This window comes from Canis lupus, chromosome 28, assembly GCF_011100685.1.
Source record: "Canis lupus familiaris isolate Mischka breed German Shepherd chromosome 28, alternate assembly UU_Cfam_GSD_1.0, whole genome shotgun sequence".
Taxonomy (NCBI): Eukaryota; Metazoa; Chordata; class Mammalia; order Carnivora; family Canidae; genus Canis; species Canis lupus.
Window position 1 is genome coordinate 4,008,397 of NC_049249.1, and position 14,542 is coordinate 4,022,938.

Sequence of the window (14,542 nt, forward strand, 5' to 3'; positions counted from 1 at the left end):
CTCATCCTTCCCCAGTTCCGTTGCAGTGAAGTCTGTGATTAGTGTGGTGGTGACGGCCACGCATTTCTGTGCATTTATGTAAGCCTATATTGATGTCATTGAAAAATGGGCACTATGGGATCTTGTACAGTTGGGGGGATAGTCATGGGGTCCTCAGCCCAGATGCTGCAGGAGGGGCTGCTGCCCCAAGCCGAAGGGGTGGGCCCCTCCTGGCAGCTCCATCCTGTGGTCTTCTGGGCTGTGATGAACAGGGTGTGGTGGGGTGCACTGGAGGACCAGACCCCCAGGTGGGGAGGAGCGGGGTGTCGACTGCGGGGCCGGCCATGGGCAGGTGCGAGGTGTGGTCAGGTGGCTGCCAGAGGCATGTGGACTTGAGCCCTCTAGGAAGCCCCCCATACAGCTTGGTAACACACAGATGGAAGACGGTGCCTGAGTTTCTGACCTGGCAGGTCTGGGCCAGGGCCTGAGAATGTGCATGCCAGCACGTGTTGAGGGGTGTGTTCTGTGAGTCTGAAACCCCATCCCCAAGTGAGGCAGCTGAGCCTGGGGATCAAGGACCTTTCAATCTCTGGGGCTTTTCTTGAGTTTTCACTCTCCTTACAATGAAGTTTTTGGGAATTTTAAGGCAGTCTTCAGGTGTTTGCAGGTAAGCCTGTGTTATTTAGGCTGAGTGTCCTTTTTCCCTCATGTGAGGCTCAGCTGACGTGCTGTGGGGTGGAAGTCGGATCTGCTCGTGTAGACCTTGGAGAGCCAGGGCCCTCTCATAGCAATAAAATAATCATGACTACTGTTTGCTCATTGGGTAAACTGAGGCCACACTGGCTCAGAAGCCTGCCCCAGTTTGGATCAGAAAGCAGGCGAGGGCTGGGAGGAGCAGCAGCAGCAGAGGTGAGCGCTATGGGAGCCCAAGGAGGGTGTATGCAGTTTCCACTCCCCTAAACAGGAGGAAGTGGCCTCCACCCCTAGGGAAGCGGAGCAGCATGGCTGACTGGGGAAGCCGGGGCTAGGGCACTGGGGCCTGCTCACCAGTACTCAGTGCTCACCAGATACGGAGAGAGCTCAAGAAGGCGCCCCGTTCCTCTGCTCCAACCTAGACCTGCCTGCCCTCTAAGTGGGGAGAGGGTGAGACTAGTCCAGCCAGTAGCACAGGCCACTCTGGCTGGCAGGAGGGGGAGCACACACACGGGCCCTAACTTTAGAGGCCTTGGGCTGGCAAATGTGCCTCCCTCTGAGCCCCACGCAGCACCTCCCAGGCACTGACAGCTGCCCCGGGCACTGGGAAGCGGAGGCCCAGGAGGGCTGCAGAGTCTCCTAGACCTCATGAAGACTTCCAGTAGAGGCCCTGCTGCAGGGTGAGGTGGGCACCCTCCTCCTGGTCCTGCCAGGACACTGTGGGCAGCCCCAGCTGTGGGAGCCCTGAGCACCCCAGACTGCTGTCTGATGTATATGTCTAATAGGCAGTTCAAATTCAGCTCCAAAAGCAAGTTCCACATCTTTCCTCAAACCCCACCCTCATGTTCTTCCCCATGCTGGTTAATCCTCAGGCCCAAGACCATCCTTCACAGCATCCGGAGTTGACCCTACTTCCCTCCTCTACCACCTGATCTGAGCCATCTCTTCCTGGGTTATAGCAAAACCCGCCAGTTGGTTTTCAGATCCCTCCCTTGCTGGGTCTCCACACAGCAGAAATAGTGACCTTCACCCTGAGTCACTCGGAGTCCCTGTGCCTGCTGTCTCACTCAGAGGAGGTGCACATGGCCCCCTGCCCCCAGCCTAGGTGTGCATAGTCTGGCTTGTTACTCCTCAGACCATTCTCCCTGCTTCTTCCCTCTACACACACTGGTCTCAAGACCTTGGCACCTGCTGTCCCTTATGCCTAGAATGTTCCTTTCTTATCCCAGGATGCTGCATGACTAACAGCATCAGTCTATCCCAGTGGTACCACCTGAGGCTGCTTTGACCACCCCTACATGCTTGGTCTTCTCCTCCATAGTTTTCTCTTCTTCACTGGGATGTAACCCCAGGAGGCAGAGTTCTGTGTCCGGGCTGTGGGAATGGGGCCTGCTATGCACAGAGCAGGTGCTGAAGAAACATTTATCAGATATCCAGTAGCTGCAGGGCTGCCAGGTGGCCTGCCTGCCCACCTCTGACGCCCACCCATGGGGGGGGTGCTCCTCCTGGCCCTGGTGAGAGCCTCCTGGTGGGGCTCTCACCGTGCACCTGCACACACTCAGGATGCAGGCCAGCCTAGGAGGAGGAGGGCCTGGCGATTGGGCCTGTGATGCCTTTTTCTTCTTCCCAGGAAACTATGCCCCAGACGTCCGTCGTCTTCTCCAGCATACTCGGGCCCAGCCATAGTGGACAAGTGCAGCCCGGCATGGGGGAGCGAGGAAGCGGGGCCAGTAGCTCTGGGGAGCTTGTCTTCCAAGAGGGTCGCCTCATCTCTGGGTCCCTGGAGGCCTTGATGGAGCACCTGGTCCCCACAGTGGACTATTACCCGGATGTGAGTGCCACGACCTGGAGATGGGTGGGATGAGTGGGGGCCACCTGGGTTTCAGGGGAGGTTGCTTCTGGGATGGGGAAGGAGGCCCGGACCGAGAACTGAAGAGAGCAGTGTGGTAGGGGAAGGTCATCAGGGAGCCTCAGCCCTGCTTCCTGCTCTGCCCCCTGCCCCCAGCCTAGGGGAGAGGCACCTTCAGTGACTTCCCTGCTTACCCCAGGCAGCTGGGAGATGGCCTTGATGGCATAAGGAAGGATACACAAGAGGGTGAAATAGGGACCTGAGCTCTGGCAGGGATGTCAGGGAGGAAGAGCAGTCTAAGGGGTAAGGCTGGTGCCTTGGAGTCCTGGTGAGGGTCCACCCACCCTGCATGTGTGTCCTGTCCCTGAGCTGGGAAGGTTGTTTTGTGCGTGAACTGCCATCGTCCAGAAAAAGAGGAGACAGGCCCGCCACGCTTGGCCAGCATACAGACCCCCAGGCGTGTGCCTGCATTCAAATCCTCCCTCTTCATTTCAAGATCCCATTGGTACATTCTTAGAAGGAGTCCCTTGTCGTGTGGCTTCCCTTCTGCCTCTGCTAGGGGCCATCTCGTAGGTACAGTGGTGTTAGGCCTGCTGCTCCCCAGGAGGGTCAGGCTGCAGCAGCGCATCCCAGCCACGACCCCCCTCCGTCCTGAGGGCAGAGCTGTGCTCCCCGTCGGCAGGGGCTGCCCCTCCCCACTCTCCGGCTTGTACCTAATGCTGCTGGAGCCTACTCAGCTTCTCGGTGTGCCTGTGCCCTCCGGCCCAACATGGCACGCCTCCCACCTACCCCCCGCCATAGGGCTCCATCCCTCTTGAAAACCCTTCCAGACCTGGGCTGGGGCTGGGATTGGTGGTGCAGCTGGGAAGAGGGGCCTTGAGGCCCTGAAACAGCCTAAGGCAGGGTATCAGCCTTCCAGGGGCTGGCACCTCCAACTCCAGCTCTGCTCTGTGGCCTCGTGGCGGGGGCTACTCCTCATTTAGGTCTGTCCCAGAAGGGCCTTCTTGGCTGCTACTCAGGATTATCCCCCAAATGCTATGCCTGTGTTCCCGGAGCGAGTAAGGGGGCGGTAGAGCAGAAAGCTAGGGCTGCCAGAGTCCAGCTAGGCATCAGCTCCTCTGCCAGCTTCCTGGGTTCCCCCAGCCTCCCCCTGCTGCCCCTGCCCCATGTATGCTGGCAACTGGGGATGCATGCACACCAGTAAATCTCTGTGCTCCTTGGAAATGCATGGCTCTGCCCTGCGAGCTTTTCTCACTTTGGCTAAGAACTCCAAGGTGTGATGCCCGGGTGACTTTCATCACACGTTTGAGCCATCTGCTTAGAAAGGGGCCACCGACCAGCAGGGATCTCTGAGCACCCATGTTGCACAGCTTGGGGACAGGTCATGGGAAGTGTGAGTATTAGGGGATGTGGTTGGAGGAACCCCTGCGGTTCCCAGGAGAGTCTCCTCTAATGGCCTCTGGAGGCTGCATGGGGGCAGTGAGGGCCTGAGGCTCTGAATCCCGAGTCCTGTTCCACAAGGCCTTGTGGGCCCAGAGTGCGGGCAAAGGGTCCCAGGCCCTCTAGCCTGCAGCAGTCATGCAGGGGTAGACTCCCCAGGAAAGCCCCAAGCAGCTTCCCCCACTCCCAAGTCCACCCTGTCTGTAGGCAGGGGCCAATGTGGAGATCTCACAGGTGCTGACCCAGGTCACACGAAATGCTTCCGAGAACCCTGGGCCCTGGGGCCTGTTCCCTTTTAGTCCAGGTCACGAGGACCTATCAGAACCTGTACCACACAGCCCAGTGACAAGAGCACATGGCTGTGGGACAGAGGGGCCTTGGTGTGCCAGGTGGAGATAAGGCCCACAGTTGGTTAGTGACTGCACTGGGGCTTGCAGCCATCCGCTGGTGCTGGGTGCTGGGTGCTGAGTGCAGGGCCTGAGACTGCCCCACCCTGCCCTCAAGTTGCTTCCCCTGGCAAGGCCAGTAAGTATCTGGAGAAGCAGCACGCTTGGAGCCTGGCCCCAGGAGCACTGTGTGAGGTTGGGAGAGTCCCACCAACATTCAAGGTTGGGTGTTCTCTCCCATCGCGGGGTAAGACGGGGTGGAGGAGAATCCCAGCAGAGCGAGCTGCTGGAAGCTGAGCTTGTTGGGGGAAGCCTCCAGGGGCTGCTCGGAAGGGGGATTTACTTTGTGCTTTGCAAGGGGGCGGGGCGGGGGTGGGGGCAGGATTTGGGTAACAGAGAAAGAGAAGGGCAGTCAAGGCGCAGCAAAGCCTGCGGGAGAAGGCACGGCCGCTGGGTGGTGCTGTCGGGCCGCCATGGGGCTCGCTGGCCCTGCCCTCACCGGTTGGGGCCGCACCAGGCCTGACCTGCTCCTCATCCTCTCTCCTTGTCTCTTTTCTTCAGAGGACATACATCTTTACCTTCCTCTTGAGCTCCCGGGTCTTCATCCCCCCTCATGACCTGCTGGCCCGTGTGGGGCAGATCTGCCTGGAGCAGAGGCAGCAGCTGGAGACTCCTGGGTCTGAGAAGGTAAAGGTGCTGATGGGTGCTCCCTGTCTCTGTGCCCCCAGCTCCTGGCTTGCTCACAGCTGGGAGAGAAGCTGGCAGGACAGGTCTGGCTGAGCCCAGCCCAGGGCCCTCCCTGATTGGGCAAGGTTGGCTTGTCTCTGGCCCCCTGGGCACCCCTGGGGCATGGCTCCCTGTGGGGCATGGGGTGCACACACAGCTCAGCACTCTTCATGGGATGCTGCAAATAACTGTTCTTGGTGGGTACTCACACCTCTTTCCAGGAAAGACAGCCCTGCCAGCAATCCTGGTCAGTGCCGGGACCCCAGCTGGTAGGAAAACCACTCTGGGTAGAGGTCAGGTGGCAGCACTCCCAGGCTGACTCTCCTGCCTGGAGTGGTTTTCAGGAGGGCTCTTTTCCCTGTTGTCTCTTCTGATTGAGCCAGGCTTTGGTGGCCAGGATGGCTGTGGGCATGTGCTTTGGAAGAAGCGGCTTCCAGAAGTCTGGTCTGGTGCAGAAGACGGGGTGGTAGGTATGCCATCCGAGAACTGGCAGGGCTTAGTCTGGGCTGCGGCAGAGCATGTCCTGCCCCCCATTTGCTAATGACTTTGTCCTCTATGTTCCCTCCACCAGACCAGGCCTCACCGTGCACCTGCACATGCTCAGGATGCAGGCCAGCCCGGGGGGAGAACCAGCTGGGCCTGTGGCCAGGATCAGGCAGGCTGGAGGCAGCTCAGCAGGGGTGGGGCAGATGTGGGCCAAAAAAATGTGGGGATGAGGAGTGGCTAGAGGCCCACAGGGCAGCAAGAACAGCCCGGAGGGCAGGCCCAGGCAGGCAGGAGCTGGTCAGTGCTGAGGAGGAGCCGTGGTGGGCACAGAAGGGGTGCCGGCACATGTGGTCATTTTAGTGGGACAGTGTGGGGCTGGGCACTGAGGACCAGCATTGGGCACACCCTCCTCGGGCCTTCTGTGTGTGGCCCTGGCAACGGCAGGGGTGCCCGCCCACCTTTAGTGACATGAAGCTGGGAGAGAGGATGCCTCTGAGCATCTGCACCCCTTCCCAGCACTTGCCAATCTGCTTTTAACTGAGAGGGGGCAGGCGAGAGTCTCTCATTCAATAATTTTGCTTGGTTTTCAGTTATTTTAAATGGGTGACTTCTAATAACAACAAAGGAAATTAGTTTTCTATGTCATGGTAGAGGATAAATTTTTTTGAAAATGAATTTAAGTGAAATTGCTGTACTAAGCGGAATATGAAACAAAGCAGGTACAACAAAATCCACAGGGGACAAGGAGGGGATGGTCCTCCCAAGCACCCTCACCCCAGACCCGGAGGAGAGGGGGAGGCTCGTACCACTTGTCATCTCATTGCCCACTGTGGAGGGTGACTTTGCTCTACGCCCTGCCACCTCAGGCCAAGCTCAAGTCTTTCTCAGCCAAGATCGTACAGCTATTGAAGGAGTGGACGGAGGCCTTCCCCTATGACTTCCAGGATGAGAAGGCGATGGCCGAACTGAAGGCCATCACTCACCGGGTCACACTGTGTGATGAGGTGAGGTCTTCCCTGGAGCCCTGCAGAGCTCCGTGGGTGTATGTCTGGGGGAGAGGGTCTACACTCACAGGAGGGCGGGTCTTCAGGGACAGCTCTCTATGCAGTCTTCTATGCTGTCACCTTTTAAGATGACTGGGTGGCTCCATTTGTACCCATCCCCAAACTGCTCAGCTGTCCAGCAATGGGCCTTGGCACACTTGGCATGTGGGAGACCCTGGAATGAGCCCAGGCCCTACCCTTTCCTGGGTTTGGGGTGAGTGGAGTGGGAGCCTAGTAAAAGCCTGTTTGCATTTCTGGCCTCCCAGCTCACTCCCGGCCTTTTGCGGAGACCGGAAACCTGGGGAGTACTCTGTGTGCTCCGCATCTTGTCTGGTTTGAGGGCTCACAAAGCCCAGGGAGAGCTCTGGGCAGGGCCAGGGCTGTTCCCACCCTGCAGGGAGTGAAGGTTCCCGGTCCTAGAGGATGCTCTCTTCCCTACTGTAGGCTGCCTTACTGTGGGAAGGCCAAAAGTGGTTCAGCTGCGTGCTCCTGGGAAAGCCATGGTTTTCTACCCCTGGCTTTGGCCTGGCCCTCAGCTCCCATCCCCACAGCATAGGCAGCTGCGCCACCCTCAGCAGGACTTAGAGGAGCTCCCACTGTGTTCCATTCTGTCCTCAAAGGCCCAAATATTCATGGCAGATTTGAGTAGGGATGTGGGCTCAAAGTTAGGCATATCCTTAGGGAGGAGATGGGCTCCTCTGGAGAGGTGATGGTCTTGCCAGCCCACACCAGCACCTTCACTGTCCCCTACCTTCACAGGAGAATGGCACAGTGAAGAAGGCCATTGCCCAAATGACACAGAGCCTGCTGCTGTCTCTGGCTGCCCGAAGCCAGCTACAGGAGCTTCGGGAGAAGCTCCGCTCACCAGCCATGGACAAAGGGTCTGTCCTCAAGGCTAAGCCCCCAGCCACTCAGAAGGACATCCTGGGCGTGTGCTGCGACCCCCTGGTGCTGGCCCAGCAGCTGACTCATATAGAGCTGGTCAGTGCCACAGCATGCACTGCTTGGGGTAGGATGTATCACCGATGCTCTCATCGGTGCCTCCTCGCTGGTCAGACTGGGGAGTCAGGTGAAGCTCACTTGCCAGCTCAAACCTCTGCTTCTGGGTCCCCAGGATCACAGCAGCCCTTTGTGCATGGGAGGGGCTGGGGTGATGGGACTGCAGTGGCCCCGGGATAGAGGACTGGCCCAGGAGGTGAAGGGCTTGGAGGGGGAGAGCCAGTTCCCCCCACCCCGTCACCTCGTCTTGCCTATGCCGTGGGCTGGAAGGTACCCTGTAGCTAGCTGCCACTGCCCCAAGGCCTCACTCCCATGAAGCCCTGTTTCCTCCCCTCCCAGGGGAAGGTCTTCCAGACCCCAAGGGTACATTTGGGGGTGAGGGTGGGCAGAACCTGCCCACTGGCTGGTTGCTCTGATCAAGGAGAGGCTGTGGCACACACGTGCAGGAAGGTCTTGACTGCCACTCTGAACGTGGCCCACACCTTGGGTATGGGGCCCAAGAATGGCAGGCTTGTCACCTTCCCGTCCTTGCCCATCCTAGGAGAGGGTCAGCAGCATTCACCCTGAGGACCTGATGCAGATCGTCAGCCACATGGACTCCCGGGACAAGCACAGGGTGAGGGGCTGCTGTGTGCTCGGGGGTGGCCTTAAGGGGGGTCCCTGTCTATACCCCATGCAGGGTGGGGGCCTCACAACTAAATGGGTCTGGCCTAGTGCCTGTTCCAGGGGGTCTGCAGACAGCAATGCAGGGTGATACAGACTGGAAGGGTCTGTGTTCCCAGGAGCTTGGGGAGGGGCGTCCTGGGAGCCCTGGGCCTGTCCAGCTGCCCAGAGCCCACTGTCCTTTTCAGTCTCTTTTGGCCATGGTGCCAGCTCATTTCCGGGGGTAGGACTGGGGCGGCACCTGCTGGCAGGGTCCTCATGCTCCCCGTGATCTGCTGTGCTCTACCAGTGCCGAGGGGACCTGACCAAGACCTATAGCCTGGAGGCCTATGACAACTGGTTCAACTGCCTTAGCATGCTAGTGGCCACCGAGGTGTGCCGGGTAAGCACTGCACGGCCCATGTGTGTAGGGTGGCACTGTCCCTTCTCAAACCCACGAGGCTGCCTGGGGCTCTGACTTCTGTACCCCTCAGATGATAAAACTCTGAAAGTGGAGACAGAAGCCTCCATTCCAGGGCCACCAACATCCCTGCTACCCCTACCACCACTATCCACCCCCCCACCCCCCCCCCGGTGCCCTGGCCAGTCTCACAGTGATTGAGACACACCCATCCGTGGAGTGTACCAGCACAGTCTGTGAGTTTATCTGGGGCTCCCTTAGTGATCTCGGACTGCTCTCCGGCCCCTTTGCCCAGCATCGAAAATGCCACCACTGCATTTCCTGCCTCTGCAGCCCATGGGAATCTCCCCAACCCTGGGTCTGACAGCTCTGAGGGCCCAGGGTGGCTCCTGTCCAGCCTGCCCTTCAGGGACTGGTGGTGGAGGGATGCTCGTACGGTGGGCTCACCCTGAGGCTGTCTGGCTGCTCTCAAGGTGGTGAAGAAGAAGCACCGGACCCGCATGCTAGAGTTCTTTATTGATGTGGCCCGGGAGTGCTTCAACATCGGGAATTTCAACTCCATGATGGCCATCATCTGTGAGTGTCCAGGCCCCGGGGGCTTCCTAGCCAGCTCTTGCATGGCCTGCCTACCCCCATCCTGACCCTACCCGCTGTTCCCTGCAGCTGGCATGAACCTCAGTCCTGTGGCGAGGCTGAAGAAAACGTGGTCCAAAGTCAAGACGGCCAAATTTGATGTCTTGGAGGTAGGAACCTCAGCCTCATCCTGCATTGGCCTGAGGAAGGGTGGGCGTCCCATCATGCTCTGCCCCCTTGCTGAGAACCCACTATCACAGTGCCATCTGGTGTAGGGCATGTTGAGCTGGCCTGGCTGCTCTAGGAAGTGGGTAGCTGAAGCTCTCCACAGCCCTTGGGACTTTAGTCAGAACTGGCATTGCCTAAAGCAAGTTCTGGAGCATGGTTAGGAATCAGGTTGAGAAACATGGGCCCATGAGCCCTGTGCTGGGTGATGCTGACTAAGCAGACTGGCCTTTTCCTGGCTTGAATTCTTGTGGTCCTGGATTATCTGGGTGGCCCAGGAGTGGACAGGCCTTCCCCAATATATTTGATCACAGAATCCACTTTTTCTTTTTTAAATTGTATTTATTCATTCGTGAAAGACACAGAGAAAGGCAGAGACACAGGCAGAGGGAGAAGCAAGATCCCCGCAGGGAGCCTGATGTGGGACTCGATCCCAGGACCCTGGGATCATGCACTGAGCCAAAGGCAGACGCTCAACAACTAAGCCACCCAGGCGTCCCCAGAATCCACTTTCTATAAACATCTTGCAGAGCTTGTCAGGTTTGGGAGGTGTTGGCCCAAGTAGAGGGGCAGTGGAAGGTTCTGAAAGGAAAGTGAGACCCAGACTCAGCAGGGCAGGGAAGAGGTGTGTGTGAGCTGTGAGACTTCTCTAACTTTCCTGATGATGCTTGGGCCCAGACCCAGTGCTGAGCCAGATGCTCACTCCTGGTAAGGAGGCCCCTCTGGTGACGGTCCGGGCTGCCCAGTGGGGAAGTACCTTCCCCATCACTGTTTCCTGACCTTCAAGGGGGACTCTGAACAAGTCAGGTGCAGGGAGAGCCCTGCCCACCACATCCTCCCATCTGCCCACAGCACCACATGGACCCATCCAGCAATTTCTGCAACTATCGCACCGCCCTGCAGGGGGCCACGCAAAGGTCCCAGATGGCTAACAGCAGCCGAGAGAAGATTGTCATCCCTGTGTTCAACCTTTTCGTTAAGGACATTTACTTCTTGCACAAAATCCACACCAACCACCTGCCCAATGGGCATGTTAACTTCAAGGTGAGCTCAGCCCCCTTGTGGTCCAAGGGGAGGGGGGCCAAACTGTCCCAACACAAGGCAGGACAGACCCCTCAGCCTTATCCTAGGGCAGACAGTCTGTGCCATTAGGCTGCAAGGCGGTGACCCTGGTACAGAAAGGCCTTTAGGACTGAAAGCTCCAGGGGGGGCTATGTGTGCTGTTTATGAAGTATCAGGGTGACCCCAACCCTTCTGGGTGGATGCTCTGGTTATAGGGCTTGGAGCCACAGGGAACTTGTATTTACCCAGGACCCTGGTCCCAACAGGTAGACAGAGAAGGGGGCTATACCTTCTGGGGGGGGGGGCGTTGGGAGGGAGGAAGGCTTTGGGCAAGAAGGGACTTGAGCAGGAAGGAAGCAGCAACAGAATTCCAGATGGAAGCTAAGGGTCGCTGGCCAAGGGTGGGAAGGTAGGACAAAGGTGATCGGGGAGGTGTAGGGGAAGTGAGGTTGTCCAGTGTTTACCTCACACAGGTAAGGGGTATGAAGGAATTAGGGATCCTTACACAGGCCCTAAAGAGTGAGATCATGGCATGTTCTGGTTGGTGGTGTTATGCCAGGTGTGGCCTGCATACCCGCCTCAGCCTGGAGTCTCATATGGGGACCTCTTGGGTCTTACACAGGGGGGGCACAGACCCTGCCACAGCCTGATGGTCTAGGCAAAGAGCAAGACAGAGTGGTCTTGGGGACACTTACTGGCTCTCATGCTGCATCAAGTGCTGCTGTGGCCACAAAGTCAGCTGACTAGGGTCACTGTCCCATCTTGCTGGGATGCAGAATGAAACCAGAACCTAACCCTAACCAAGGATTTCAAGCTGAAAATGACAAATGAACATTCCAGTTGGTCTTCTGTATTTTCAGAAATTTTGGGAGATCTCCAGACAGATCCATGAGTTCATGACATGGACTCAGGTAGAGTGTCCCTTCGAGAAGGACAAGAAGATTCAGAATTATCTGCTCACGGCACCCATCTACAGCGAGGAAGGTGAGGCCCAGCTCCCCGTGGCAGCACACCCATGTCCCCACACCGTACATGTCACCCTGACTCCCCCACATCCAGGGCCTCTGCCCTCATGGGGTTGCCCTGGGAGGCGGGCCTGATCATTGTCCTCATGTTATACAGGAGCAGCTCAGCCCAAAGGGGTGAGTACATGAGGTTGGGCAGTGGGTAGATGACAGGATGAGGACAAGGAGAGAGAGGGCTCTGGAAGCCACCTGAGAGAGCCAGAGCATGGTTGGGTTAGTGCTGCAGAACCGGAAATTTCTCAGTCCCTAAGTCCCTAAGAAGGAAGCTGGGAGCTCTAGATCTCATGGGGCCTATCACCTCATGAAACAGAGACTTGTGGAAAAGTCCAGACCAGAGGTCATTGTCCTTGCCCAGCTGCTCCCCTAGAAAGGGTTAACTGGCGTGGTGTGCAGACTGACTGCACGTGCACATGGGTTCTGAGGGGCTTCTCATCCCGCAGCTCTCTTCATTCGCCTCCTTTGAAAGCGAAGGTCCTGAAAACCACATGGAAAAAGATAGCTGGAAGACTCTCAGGTAAGAAAACCCTAGGGACAGGCCTGTGAGCCCCTGAGACTAGTCCCATGCCTGGGTCTACAGGAAGGGAGAGGACTGGGGAGCATGATCTGTTCTTCTGAAAGGCGGCCAGGGGGTACCTCCACACAGGCTGCCAGTCGGTGGGAGGCTGGACTTGGGTCCACGTGTCCCTGACCCTTCCCCTGCTGGCCGGTTCCTAGAATCCAGGCCCTCCCCAGATAGCATGGCCCGCCCTCTGCCTGCTTAGGGGAAGGGCCTGCCGACCACCTGACCATTTCCTTGTGCCCTGCCTACCTCTAGGACCACTCTCCTTAACAGAGCCTGAAGGCGCGGATGCAGCCCGCAGACGCTGGATGAAGCACACACATGCACTGAGTTTTAATCTTGATTGATAAGGGTTGAGATGAGGCGGCCTCACTGGTTGGGGTCCATTTTGTATATAACTTTTATGAAAAATATTTCATGCATCAACCTTTGGCACTTACAAAGTTTTTTTGTTGTTGTTGTTTATTTTAAATAACAGGGCAGGGCCCTGCTTTGGGGAGGGGTGGGGAAAGAGTATCATGGGAGATGGCATCCATGATAACATCTTATTCTAATGAAATGTAGATTTTTATTTTCTACTTTTGATTATTAACATCTTATGAAAAAATATTAAAAAAAAAAACCCAACCAAAACCAATGTGAGCCCTGCCTGCTTGGACGCCCCTCCAGCCAGTGTCTCTGATGTCGGGGTTAGTGCCTTAGAGAGTACTGGAGGGCCGGTCTCCCGCTCTGTTCCTTTAGCCCTCAGGCAGCCAGTGCTCCGGAATCGCCAGGAAAGCTGTGCCCTGGGCCACGAGGCACCTGCCCTGAGAGCCTAGGCCAGAGAGGCTCCAGCAGGAAGGGCTTGGCTGGCCGGGGGGCTTCATTTGCATCCTTCTAGAAGCAAACCTGAGTACGGGCTTTCCAAAGTTTACATTTTCATTTTCCTTTATCAGGGATTTAGGGGTTTGGGGAGGGCCAGGGGGATACCTGGCAGCATATTTTCTGTTGGAATATGTCTGGCAAATTGTTCAACTACATTATAGGAAAAGAGAAAATCTAAAATAACATAGGGGAGGATATGGTGCAATTGTCCGTTTTCTAGGCTGTAACAGGTACACGGAGCTGTAATGAAGAGAGTACGAAGCCGACTTGAGGATGGGGAGATTTAAAGCAGTTCTTGAAACTCCAGTACAAAGTGAAAAGAAGCCACTCACGCAGCGCCCTCTAGTGGCCCGCCTCCTCCGGCCCTCCAGGTGGGGGTGCCCGGACGGAATCTAACAACATCACACCAGACTGCTGGAGCCCACTCCTAAAACTGCCCAGCATGTGGAGGTATTTTCCACACCCAAACTTGAGGAGTATACTCCATTTTCTGTCTTTCTGGCTGTGGGATGGCAAGTCCTGATCCCTCAAAAGCCAGCGGTGGGTCATCTGCTCTCTCTCCCCTCACAGTGGGGCTTTCATTCAGCACAAGCAGATGTGGAACTACTCACCCTTGTTTCTCTCTAGGCCTGGCTTCCTTCTGCAGGAGCCACTGCGGTTGAGATGCCTGAGTGAGGATGGGGCAGTTAGTTGCTAATTCCCAAAGCTCCTAGGAGAGCCTGGAGATGTGGAGGTGAGGCCTCAGGAAGGGGTGGCTCTGAGATCCACTGCTGACTGCAGCCTTGGGTGGAGCCAGAATATTTACACTGTATTGTCACAGTGTTTTCGCACTTTTCAGACATTCTAGATAGTACATATTGTATCTTGATAGTACATATTGCTTTGTTTATGTATTTGAAAAAAAGGAAGGCTAAAAACTTGAGACTATATATTTGGAATACAATGTTAGAACTTTCCCTCTTGCTTTAAGGAGCTTTCATGTCAATGTGCACTCACTCCACTGGGTCATCAGTTCTAGTACCTACCTGATACAGTGTCTATGTTTGCTACTTTATTTTCCCACTTTGATACACACCCTATGATGTTTTGGTATTTTGAGATGAACTCTGAGTACAAAGCTGTACCATAATGCAGGATGTCAGTTGTTGGTGTGACTGGACCTATTGCATCAATAAAAGAACATATTGCTCCCCTTGCATGCTTGCTGTGTGTGTGTAGCTGGTGAGGCCTGAGGGCTGCTGGCAGGAGGTGTGGGTATGTCTAGGTCCTCCATGGCCTTTCAAAGAATGAGCAAGGAACTCTCATCTACACAACACATTCAGACAAAGGGCTTTTCAAATAAATAATGCAAGATCGGACAAGAGGTACGTTCTACTCTGCTTTCCTCAAAGATCCAAAACTGTATTAGAAGCTGATCGTATCACTTGGCCCTTTCAGTTGGGGAAACCTACCCTAAATAAGATTGTAAAGGCTCCTTTACTGCAGGACTAATCAGAACCATCAGTGTCCCTGGGCACTGTGGGTCTCTCCTGGAGCAGGGCAAGTTGGGGACACCTCCTGACCTCTTTCT

At 56.3% G+C, this 14,542-nt stretch overlaps 1 protein-coding gene across 1 annotated transcript in view; it reads left to right on the forward strand.

Moving 5' to 3' along the window:
• RASGEF1A (RasGEF domain family member 1A) overlaps positions 1–14,168 on the forward strand; it is a 31,645-nt gene extending 17,477 nt beyond the window's left edge. Inside the window, exons 2-13 of the mRNA XM_038578117.1 lie at positions 2,303–2,503; positions 4,909–5,034; positions 6,426–6,563; positions 7,362–7,583; positions 8,143–8,217; positions 8,554–8,646; positions 9,138–9,240; positions 9,328–9,407; positions 10,315–10,506; positions 11,385–11,508; positions 11,990–12,063; positions 12,364–14,168. Of these exons, the coding sequence (XP_038434045.1) occupies positions 2,303–2,503; positions 4,909–5,034; positions 6,426–6,563; positions 7,362–7,583; positions 8,143–8,217; positions 8,554–8,646; positions 9,138–9,240; positions 9,328–9,407; positions 10,315–10,506; positions 11,385–11,508; positions 11,990–12,012 (1,377 nt within the window). The 3' untranslated portion in view covers positions 12,013–12,063; positions 12,364–14,168. The remainder of the gene's footprint in view (positions 1–2,302; positions 2,504–4,908; positions 5,035–6,425; positions 6,564–7,361; positions 7,584–8,142; positions 8,218–8,553; positions 8,647–9,137; positions 9,241–9,327; positions 9,408–10,314; positions 10,507–11,384; positions 11,509–11,989; positions 12,064–12,363) is intronic.
• The last annotated feature ends 374 nt before the right edge of the window (positions 14,169–14,542 follow it).